Source organism: Apus apus, chromosome 5, assembly GCF_020740795.1.
Source record: "Apus apus isolate bApuApu2 chromosome 5, bApuApu2.pri.cur, whole genome shotgun sequence".
NCBI lineage: Eukaryota > Metazoa > Chordata > Aves > Apodiformes > Apodidae > Apus > Apus apus.
Genome location: NC_067286.1, coordinates 239,820 through 251,106, shown reverse-complemented (window position 1 = coordinate 251,106; position 11,287 = coordinate 239,820). Strand labels below are relative to the sequence as shown.

Below are 11,287 nucleotides of genomic sequence, written 5' to 3'. Positions count from 1 at the left end.
TTACCCCCTGCCCAGTGCTCAGCACCAGCCTCATGAGGAGATGGGGCTCACAGAGACTCATCAGTACTTAGAAGTTGAATAAACCAGCCAAGCTTTGGAAGCTGTGGAGTTCAGGATGCTGATTTAGGAGGTTTGGAAGTGTGAATGTGTGACTTACATTCCAGCGTGGCTGCTCAGGTGATACCTGGCCTCAGTTTCCCCTTGACTTGAAGACCTGTTGGTAACTTTGGTGGCCCTAGGCTGAAATGAAGTCTGTACTGCTCTAAAACATAATTAACAGTAGATCTGGACCCTGATGCTCTCTAATGATTGCAGAGGAGCAAGAGATTCTTTAACTGCTAGCTGGGTCTTCTTTATCATCCTGGGTGAAGCTAGGGATGAACCCTGCAAGAAAGAAGGGCCAAAGTCCATAAGCTGCCTTGATTTGCACACATACAGCATCTCCCAGTACCTTCCCACACATTTGCAGATGCCCTCCCCTAGAATACTAAATGACTGTAAAGAAAATCTGATGTTGAACATCCAGTTAATTACAGCTATTATCATACCCTGGTATTAGAGCACTTGGGGAGGACGTTGTACAAATAAAAGCAGGGGCTGACGTCAAGGGAAACTGCTCAGCAGAGCTGCTGAGGTGGTGGTGGGAGGTCAAGGAAGGATTGGTTTATCTATTTATTCTTGTAGAAGGTAACCAGAGAAGCTCTGGCTGTGCCTGTCCTGTGCTGGTGTGAGCTGTGTGGGAAGACACCCCCTGCCCGTCGATGGGGCGCAGGAGCTGGGGTCTCCCTCCTCCCTGCACCCTCTGGGTGGCTCCAGGGGCTGCTCACGGCCCTCACCACCCCAGCTCTGCTACAGTGGAGTTACCTAAGTCTGCCTATGACTGAAGTAAGAGATCTGTAGCTTTAGAAACGCTGTTGGGAGGAAGAAAAATGAATTAAAAATAAAACATTATTTCTCTCTTCAGACAGCCCCCCTGCCTGTTGTGTAACCTTCCACTTCCCAGCCAGCAGAGCTGCTGCCTTTCATCTTCTCTGTGTTCTGTACCAGCTGCTCACATGTTCTGCTTCTCCTCGCTGGAAGTCTTTGCTTCCTTGTCTTTCCTTCCTGTAACAGCCCCTCTGCAGGACTCAAGTGCTTGTTCCTCCTCTGAGCCTGCAGGCTTTCTCCTCCCCAACAACCCTTCATTCCCTCAATGGCTGATGTTCCTTTGGTCTCCCCCTTGTACCCAGTAGGAATTCCTTTGTCCTTGGACTAACCTGGGTCCTCCAGATCTGTACATGGGCTGTGTTGTCCTGTGTTCCAGCTGTGCCAGGCTGATAACTCAATACTCCACTAACTGGATGAGGTGTCTTTTTTTTCCACATTTGGGGAAAAAAACACGCAAGGAAGACAAGTAGGAAGGAAGCAGCAGTGACCTTCTCTGGCTCTTCTTCCTGCACCTCTGGTAGGACGTGGCAGCTCTGAGCAGTTTCCATCTGGAAGAACAACGGGTGAAGTGATGGGCTTTGTGCTGCTTTTCTGAGGCCTGTGACTTCTGACGAAGGGCTCCGTAGCCATGGTGGGCCTGACTGGCTTTTACTGGTGTAAATAAAGTCCTGCTTTTAGAATGTTTTGCTCAGCTGGAATCTCCTTTCAGGAGCTGGTTATGGCGCCGTGTAACCGTGCTCAACCCTCTGGGAGTTGGAGCTGCAACACTAGGAAGTCCTGGGAAAAACTGGGTGGGGATGTGTGACCTCTGGTGTGGAGCACGAGAATCTTGAACCGCAGCAACATGCTGAGGGAGTGGAAATGGGAGAAGGCAGGATCCAGAACAGGGGTTGATCACAACAGCAGCACAAGGACAAGGAGTAGGATCAAATGCAACAGCCTTGGTGCTGGGACATCCTCTCTTGGACATATCCCACTTCCTGCCCCTCAGCATTTTCTAAATATTTCCTTATTTGAGTACTTGTTTATTTTGGCTTTGGCTCTCCCAGAGTCCCAACATTCCAGTGCTTTTTCTGCGGCATAAAAATGAGAGCAGATGTTCCTCACACACCCCCGGCTCCAGGGGAATGTACAAGTATTTGGGAGCGTTTGCGTTGTCCCGGACTCGGCCGCGGGCTGCGGTTGTTGGTGCGGTTTCCCAGCGCCATCTAAAGGTGCAGCCGCAGGTCCCCGCGGAGGCTCCTTCGCCGTGGAATGGCGCGGATCTCCCTGCGCGCCGCTGCCAGCGCCAGCCGCAGGTGAGGCACGGGGCCCTGCCGAGGGCCTGGGCAGGTCTGGGTGCTGGTGGGACGAGACGCTGGAACTCATCACGTTCTGAACCCAGGCGCCCATTGCGGCTTCCTGGGATCGGAGTCGCCCAGGGACGGGACTGCAGGTCTCTGGGGAGCCGCAGGTTCCTGAGACGTGGTCGGTGCCGTCTGGAAGGGGAAAATAAAAAACCACACAATATGACGGCGTGTCCCACCCAAAGCGGCGCGCCCTGCCCGCGGCACGGGCAGGGTCCCTGCCCCAGCCCCCCGGGTCTCCAGCGCCCTCCGCGTCCCCCCCCGGCAGCAGCCGCGGCCCGGCGAGCAGAACCGGGGCTGCCCGGGGGGCGGGACGTGTCCCCAGCCCCCCCGGGACCCTCCCGGTGGGGTCTGCGGGGACAGGGACCTCCTGGGGGACGCGGACGGGGCAGCAGGGGGCACGGGGACCGACGGACGGCGGCGGGCACGGGCGGCTGGACGGGCCAGGGCCGCCCTGGCTCTCCCGGTGGGGCCGGTGTCTCCTTGCCCGTCCCCGCCCAGCGGAGGCGGCCCCGGGACCGGCCCCGCGTGTCCGCGCCGTGACGGGCCGGTCCCCGCGGCCACGGGGCGGCGCCGGCGGATGTGACGCTGCGGGAAGGGCCGGAAGTACCGGGCGGCGCCGGAAGTGCCGGAGCGATGGCGGAGGAGGCGGCGGCGGGGAGCGGAGCCGCGGGCAGCCCCGAGGCCGGCAGCGGCAGCGGGTGGCGGCGGCCGCACGGGCCCCTGCAGCGCTACTACGGGCCGTCCGCGGCCGGGGCGGGGGAGGCGGCCCCGGACCCCGCGGACATCGACGGGCCCAGCTTCGACCCGGAAGTTTATCTTAATAAGGTGACCTTTGACCTCACCGCGACCTCTCCCCGAGCCGCTCCCCCCCCCCCCAAGACACCCCCCCGAGTGGGAGCTCTGGGACCCCCGGATCACCCCGAAATGGCGCCGGGGACCCCCCGGGAGCCCCTCAGAGGGGTCCTTGGGGCGGCGCGTGGAGCCGCGGGGGCTGGGCGGGACCCCAGGGCACCCCCGGGACCCCAGGGCACCCCAAGAGGGACCCCAGGGCACCCCGTGGGTCTGATCCCATGGGGGCTCTTCGGGACGCTGTTGTCTCAGCGGGGACAGTATGGGGGCCCTCCTGGGGGCAGTTAGCAGCCCTCGGGGGGCAGTTAGGGCTCCTGGGGGGCAGTTAGGGCTCCTGGGAGGCAGTTAGCAGCCCTCGGGGGGCACTTAGGGCTCCTGGGGGCAGTTAGCAGCCCTTGGGGGGCAGTTAGGGCTCCTGGGGGGCAGTTGAGGATCCCCGCAGGCTGGCTGGAGGCTCTTGGGAGTCATTTCCAGATCCCAGGAGGAACCCAGGGGCATAATTAGGGGTCTGAGGGGCAGTTGTCAGTCCTGGGAGGCAGCTTCAGGTTCCAGAGGGGCTATGGGGGGTAGTTAGAGCTTGAGGGGGGCAGTTGAGGACGCCGAGGGGGCAATTAGAGGCTCCAGGGAACAAACTGGGGGCCAGAGCGGTGCCTCACGGGGGGGGGCAGTGGGGCTGGGGGCAGTTGTGCGACTGTTGCCCCTTGCAGGTGCGCAGCGAGTGCCCCCTGGGGCAGCTGCTGGCCCGCGAGGCCGCGCTGGGGCGGGAGATCCGCGCCCTGGACAGCGACATGCAGACCCTGCTCTACGAGAACTACAACAAGTTCATCTCGGCCACCGGTGAGCACCGGGCGGGGGCGGGGGGGGGGGGACCCAGGCGTCCGGGAGGGACCGGGGCGGGGGGGTGTCCCGGGCAGCCGAGGGACCCAGGCGTCCGGGCCCTTCTCCCCAGACACCATCCGAAAGATGAAGGTCGATTTCCGGCGCATGGAGGCCGAGATGGACGACCTGGCTGCCAACATGGCCGCCATCAGCACCTCCAGCGCCCGCGTCAGCGCCGCGCTGCAGGACGGGCACCGCCGCGGCGCCCAGCTGGCCGGTACGGGGGGCTGAGGGAGGGCCTGAGCGGCAGGTCGTGGGGCACGTGGGCAGGTCTGAGGGGTTGAGTGGGCCCTACTGGGCAGGTCTGGGGACTTGGGGGCAGATTTTGGGGGTTGGGGTAGGTTGAAGGGAGCTGGGGGATCCTTGGGGGAACAGATTTGGGGGTTATGGGATAGAACTGGGGGGTTTGGAGGGCTGGTAATGAGGAGGAAGGCTGAGGGGTCTATCCGGGGGGGGGATAGATCTGCCGAGGGGGCAGATCCGGGGGGTTGGAGGGATCTTAGGGACAGATCTTGTGGGTAGGAGTAGATCGAAGGGAGGGTCCTTGCTGGGACGGATCTGGAGGTTATGGGTCAGAACTGGGGGGGTTGGAGGACAGATCATGCTGAGGGGCAGATCGGGGGGGGTAAGAAGGCCCCAAGGGGGGGCAGATCCAGGGTGTTGGCAGCAGACAATGGGAGGATGGTGGGATCTGAGGGGCAGATCTGGGTGCTGGGCGGGCCCCAGGGGGGGGCTAATCTTTCTCCTGCCCCTGCCCCTTTTTCACCCCTGACCCCCCACCCCCCAGGGGTGCAGGCGCTGCTGCGGAAGCTGCAGTCGCTGGTGGAGGTGCCGGGGCGGCTGCGGCGCTGGGCGGCACCGGGGGGCGACCCGGCCCGCGCCCTGCGCTGCTTCGCCCGCGCCCGCGCCGTCCTGCGCCACTACCGCCACCTGCCCTCCTTCCGCGCCATCGAGGACGAGAGCCACGCCATCATGGCCGACCTGGCCCGGCGCCTCCGCGCGCGCCTGCGGTGCGTCCCCTCTGCAGCCTGCTGGTGGCAGCGCTTGGAAACGGGGTTCGGGGGGGTGTTCACGTGGGAACCCGCTGGTGGCGGCTCTGGGAAACAGCCTTCTTGATGGGGCAGTGGTGGTTGTGGTCTGTTAACCCTGGCACCTACTGATAAGCAGGAGACAGCTTTGCAAGGGCCAGGGGTGATCGATCTGGAGCCTAAGGAGAACAGCCCCCAGGAACGTTCTGGGGAGGAGGCATTTACCCTGGGCCCACTGATCACAACCCGGAGAGCTGTCCTTTGGGCAGAGCAAGGGGGTAAATGACCACCCCTGAGGGCTCTTCAAAGGCTCCTCGTGGTTTTGTGGTGAAGGGACAGTTCTGGAACCTGCAGAAGAGCTGTAATGTGTGTAGTGAGTTTTCATTAGTATTGTAAGCTCTGGAACCTACTGACAATCTTTAGTGAGTTATTACTGCAGCTCCTGTTAACTTCTAGGGTGCTGATGTTGTCAGGTATCTTTTTCCCCTAGTTTTTTGAATAATTACTGTTTACTCTGAAGCCTACTGATGGCTTTTGTTGCTTATTCCTGGTTTTCTTGCTGTGCCGCTGTTAACCCCGCAACCTCCCACCTTCCCAAGTGACCTCCCGTTTCTCCTCCCAACCAGGGATGACACCTTGGACCCCAAAGAGCTCACGGAGTGCGTGGAGATGCTGTTGCAGCTGGAAGAGCCGCCGGAGGAGCTGTGTGAGGAGTTCCTAAGCCAGGCCGGCGCACGCCTGGAGGCCGAGCTGGCGGCACTGGAGGCTGAGCTGCCCGGGCCCGACCCCTCGGGCGCAGCTGCCACGCCGCCGCCCGCCTCCGACATCCTCGACTTCGTGGACCGCGGCAGCTCGGCCTTCGTGGGCAACCTGTGCCTGCTGGCCGCGTCCTACCGCAGCCTGTTCCAGGGCCGGCCGGGCGCGGGGGATTCCCGCCTGGAAGCCTTCGCCGCCGCCCTCACCGCCCGCTACTTCCAGCTGCTGGAGCGGCGCCTGGCGCTGGAGCGGGGCCTGGGGGACACGTCGCTGCTGGTGCGGGCGCTCGACCGCTTCCACCGCCGCCTGCGGGCGCTGCTGGAGCTGCTGCCGGCCGCGGGCGCCGAGGCGGGCGCCGCGCTGGTGGCGCGGGCGGCGCGCGAGCGGGTGGAGCGGTACCTGCGGGCGCTGCAGACCTTCTTCCTGGGCTGCCTGGGCGACGTGCGCCAGGCGCTGGCCGCCCCCCGGCCCCCCGGCAAGGAGGGGCCCGGCCTGCCCGACCTGCTGGCCACACTGGCCTCCTCCATCCTGGGACAGCTGAAGGCCGTCCTGGCCTACGTGCAGCTCTTCACCGCCAGGGACGTGGCCTTCGCCAGCCTGCCCTACTTCAAGGTGGGCTTGCAGGGGCGGGCTGGGGAGGGTGCTGGGCAATTTGGAAGTCCTTCAGGGCAGTTCGGGGGTGACGGGTAATCCAGGGTAGTTTTGGGGTTGCACAGGGTGGCTGAGAGGGTCATGGGCAATTTGGAAGTCCGACAGGGCAGTTTGGGGGTGACTGGGGTGATCCAGGGTTGGCACGGGGTAGTTTTGGGGATGCACAGGGCAGCTGGGGGGGGGGGTCATGGGAAATTTGGAAGTCCCACAGGGCAGTTTGGGGTGACTGGAGTGGTTTGGAGCTTGCAGGGGGAACTTTGTGGGGTTTTGGGGCCCCACGGTGATACTTCTGGGGCGTAACACAGGTTGTTGGTGGCAGGGGGAGTTCTGCGTGGCAGCGGTGCGCGAGGGGCTGGTGGTGGCCTTCATGCGCTGGCTGTGCCGCACCGCCCGTGGCTTTGCTGATGGCCCCGCGGAGCGGGGGGCTCCTGCAGCCCCCCCGGCCCTGCTGCTGCTCCTCGCCCGCCTCTGCCTGGACTACGAGGCCACCACCATCAGCTACATCCTCACTCTCACTGACGAGCAGTTCCCCCCTCAGGTGAGCCCCCAAAGCTGCCCCAGAAGGGCCCAGAGCGGACCCTGAACATCCCGAAGGTGTCACCAACTGGCCCTGGGTCCCTCTGTGTGCCAGTGTCCATTCAGGACATGGCGGTGGGTACCCTGGTGCCTGTGGAGACACAGGGCACTTCCTTCTGCCTCTGTCCCTAAAGCATCCCTGAGGACCCAGAATGGTCTGATTGTTCCCAAAATGGCCCCAAGGGGACTTGAAATGTCCCCAAGTTCCCCTCTGATCCCATGCCCACCAAAATGTTCTGGTGGGGATAGTGGTGTGCGTGGAGGTATGGGGATCCTCCTCCTGTCTTTCTATGTCCCCCAGCTATTCCTGAGGGACCCCAGAATCTCCCAAAGTCCCTCCCTGTGCCCTGCTGTGGCCCCGTGCCCCTTGGGGGTGTGACCCTGGGGGTGGCAGAAGGGTCATTACCTGGGACAGTGTCTCTCAAATATCTCCAAGGGGCTTCTGTGTGTCCTCAAGTCCTCTTAGATGTCCCAAGGGTGGCAGTGATGCTGCTGCAGGTGGGGTGGCCTGGAGAGCATCCCACGTGTCCCGTGATGTCCCCCTGTCCCCGGGACATCAGATGGTGCAGTCACGGGGGATACCCTGCGTGTCCCCACGTCCTCTGTATCCCCAGGCTCGGGGAGCCAGTGCTGAGGGTGGGGACAGTGCCATGTTGGGGGTGTCCCTGCGTGTCTCCCCACGTCTCTGTGTCCCTCGCCCCGCAGGACACGGGCCTGGGAGTGACGCCAGGCCCGGCGCTGTGCGCGGAGGCGCGGGGCGCGGCGCAGCGGCTGCTGGATCACTACGTGCAGGCGCAGGGCGCGGCCGTGGCCCAGATGCTGCGGAAGAGCGTGGAGACGCGGGACTGGCTGGGAACCGTTGAGCCCCGCAACGTCCGCGCCGTCATGAAGCGCGTGGTCGAGGACATCACCGCCATCGACGTCCAGGTGGGGCAGCCCCCCGCGAGGGGCTGGGGAGGGTCTGAAGTCCCCCCGGGGGGGAGTCCCAAAGGGTCGTTGGAGAGACCCTGAGGTCCCTGAAAGGTCCAGAGGGAATCTCTGAGGTCACCATAAGGTCCTCGAGGCCTTTTCAAGTCTCCAGAGGGTCACTAAAGTCCTCCCTGCAAGGTCTCAGATGTCCCAGATGGTCCTGGGAGAGTTGGGAATCCCAGAGGGTCCTGAGGGATCAGGGCTGAAGTTTCTGAAGGGTCAAGAGGGGTCCCATAGGCCCAAGGTCCCCATATGGTCCTTCAGGATCTCTGTGTGTCCCAGAAGGGCTTAGGAGGGTCCCAGAGGATTTGAGGGGTGCTGGGGGGTCCCAGTGGGTGTTCGTGGGGCTCTGGGTGACGGGTGTGGTGCCGCAGGTGGGGCAGCTCTTCGAGGAGGGCGTGCGGCGGGCGCAGAGCAGCGACTCCAGCCGACGCGCCTTCTCCGTCTACAGCAGCTCCCGGGCCCCCGGCCGCTACGCCCCCAGCTACACCCCCAGGTCAGACCCTCACCCCAACACTGCTCGGCCACCCCCTGGCCACCCCCAGGGCCACCTTGTCACCCCTGTGCTCCCTGTGCCACCGCTTCATCTTCCCCGTGACCCGCTTCATGTCCCCACACTGTCCCAATATCCCCTGACTGCCCCTGCATCCTCAGACCATCTCTGTGTCCCCATCCCTGCCTCTCCTGTCCCTTTGTCCCTGTCCCCACATCCCCTGGCTTTCTCAAGTACTTGACTGTCCCCATGTCCCTGACTGTCCTGGTGTCACCATCCCCAGTGCCCCCATGGACACCCACCTGCTCAGCAACATCCAGAAGCTCTTCTCCGAACGCATTGACATCTTCAGCCCTGTCGAGTTCAACAAGGTGAGGCCACAGAGACATCCCCATGTGCCCAGGGGCCCCCCTGCCCCGCTCCTTGTGTCCCCAAGGTTCACACCTTCCCAGCCTTTACATGTCCCTGGTGTCCCCATGGCCTAGGTGTTGGGCCCAGGGAGTCCCCAGAAGCTGATGACCAGGACAAGGGTGTCCCCTGATGCTCCCCTGTCATATGTGGCAGAACCTGGGGCTCCCTGCAGCTGATGACCAGGGTTAGAGGGGCCCCACATCCCTGTGCTCCCAGCAGCCAGGCCAGGGATGTGTCTCTATCCCCGTGTGTCTCGTGTCCTGTGTCCCACTGTCCCACTTGTCCAGGCTTGGCAGTGGCACCCAGGACAAGGGTGTCCCTCATGTGCCAAAGGGACTTGGGACCTTCCTGCACTTGAAAAATCCAGGCCAAAGGAGCCCCCGTTCCCATGTGTCACATGTCCCCAGTGTCCCCACACCTCACCTGTCAGGACTCAGGGGGGGTTCCGTGGGGACTGGTGCCCAGGGTATCCTCGGATCTGGTGGCTCGGAGAGGGATGTCCCCACGTCCCCGTGCAGGTGTGACCTGGGGCTTTCCTGTCCTGGGATCATCCCTGTGCCCCCGTGCCACATGTCCCCGCTGTCCCCTGGCTGCAGGTGTCGGTGCTGACGGGGATCATCAAGATCAGCCTGAAGACGCTGCTGGAGTGCGTGCGGCTGCGCACGCTGGGGCGCTTCGGGCTGCAGCAGGTGCAGGTGGACGGGCACTACCTGCAGCTCTACCTCTGGCGCTTCGCCGCCGACGAGCGGGTGGTGCAGGGGCTGCTGGACGAGGTGGCCGCCAGCGCCGTGCACCGCTGCCTCGACCCCGTCCCCATGGAGCACAGCGTCGTCGAGCTCATCTGCGAGCGCGGGTAGGGGCTGGGGACACGGGCTGGCCTGTCGCACGTGGCACCACTGGCACAGCCCAGCAGGGACATCTCTGGCAGGGGGACGTGTCTTAGGTCCTGTTACTTACCTGGGGATGGACCTGCACCCCGTGAGTCCCCACACATACATGGGGACACTCCCTGTGTCCTCCCACACGTGGCAACGCACAAGGACATACCCTGTCCCCACACGACAACGTGCATGGACACCCCCTGCCCCCACATCCACAAAGGGTCACCCCACGTCATCATCTCCCCCAGCCCCAGTAACACCCCACACCCCAGTGACACCCCATGTTGTTCCTTTGGCCCCAGTGACACACCATGCCATCCTCCCCCCCCTTGGTGACAGCCCCTCATACCTGGGAACACCCTGGGCACAGCCCCTTTGTCACAGCTGGGGACAATAAAAAAATATGTGTGAGCTGTGTCCTGTGTCCCCTGCCTGTGCCTGGGGTGGGCAGGGGACACAACAGGGTCAGACACCTGGGTCCTGAGGGGCAGTGTGGGTGTGTAGGGATGAAGGAGCATCACTTAGAGGCCTGGGTCCCTTGGTCACCTCTGTCCCCATGGGGCCATGGCGGGGGACCCCAACCTGTCCTATGCAGGGATGAGAGTTGGGGTGAGACAACAGTGGGCTGATGAAGTGTGAGAGAACCTGAAAGGGTCCCAAACCATGAAAGGTGGTGACAAAAAACCTCAGTAGGCACCAGCCCAAGTGCTGGTGGTTATTACTGGGGTGGCAGGAAGGCCCAGGGCTCATGTGAGACCCTGCCCAAGATGGGCACAGCCAGAGGCACCAGCTGCAGACAACTGTCCCAGCCCCCTGGGGCGGGGGGGGTCACCAGCTCTCCCTGGGGCTTGGAGGTTGAAAAGCCACAAGATCCCCAGACACCAGGGGAGAGGGACAGACAGACGCTGCTGGCTGGGAGGACACGGGGACAAATGGGGTGACAGACTGAAATGCTGCCTTGGCAAGGACCTGGGAGGGGTGGGTGAGGGGGGGGAGACAGTCAGTGCAGGGGTGATTTACACACACATTATACACAGAATAACTTTTCTAACAGTTAAGGCAGCTGAAACTGAATGGCTGACATGCACCTGCAGCAAAGATGAAAAACAGTTGCAGAGGTGGAAGGATTAGTAAAATCAGTTAATTACCTGGAGACAAGTGCAGGTTGCTGGGTCTTACGGAGCAGTTTGTCCACCAACATCTCCAGGCACTTGGCCTTGCTGGAGTTCATGGCCTTCACGTGGGCTCCATCCTGCCAGGGCACCTCTGGATGGCACCTGCTGTGCCACACAGCTCAGTGTCACCCACAAACCTGGCCAAGGTGCCCTCGGTCCCACTGTCCCTGTCACCAACAAGGTGTAAAGCAGCACCAGACCTGGACAGAGAAGTCTTTCTGAAAAAACAGTTCCTAAGGAACAGTGCAGTAAGGGCAGATCCCAAAACACTGTAGATTTTTCTGATAAAAAGCTATGAGTCCAGAGTTTACACTCATTTTTATTGAACTGTAAGACATTAAAA

The 11,287-nt window shown here is 62.4% G+C and overlaps 1 protein-coding gene across 1 annotated transcript; it reads left to right on the top strand.

The window, feature by feature from the left end:
- Positions 1-2,897: 2,897 nt before the first annotated feature.
- On the top strand, positions 2,898-10,180 carry VPS51 (VPS51 subunit of GARP complex). Its single transcript, XM_051622091.1, has 10 exons — positions 2,898-3,101; positions 3,833-3,962; positions 4,075-4,221; positions 4,792-5,014; positions 5,659-6,400; positions 6,759-6,977; positions 7,721-7,942; positions 8,359-8,480; positions 8,761-8,848; positions 9,485-10,180. The coding sequence occupies exons 1-10, from the start codon at positions 2,910-2,912 to the stop codon at positions 9,743-9,745; spliced, it is 2,346 nt and encodes a 781-aa protein (XP_051478051.1). The 5' UTR covers positions 2,898-2,909; the 3' UTR covers positions 9,746-10,180.
- Positions 10,181-11,287: the final 1,107 nt, after the last annotated feature.

What these genes read in the sequence shown, in the direction of transcription:
- VPS51 (XM_051622091.1), top strand. Translation starts at nt 2,910, where the DNA reads ATGGCGGAGGAGGCGGCGGCGGGGAGCGGAGCCGCGGGCAGCCCCGAG. An exon ending in ACGAGCAGTTCCCCCCTCAG is followed by an intron (nt 6,978 to 7,720) that starts GTGAGCCCCCAA and finishes CTCGCCCCGCAG; the next exon opens with GACACGGGCCTGGGAGTGAC. An exon ending in GCCCCCAGCTACACCCCCAG is followed by an intron (nt 8,481 to 8,760) that starts GTCAGACCCTCA and finishes CACCATCCCCAG; the next exon opens with TGCCCCCATGGACACCCACC.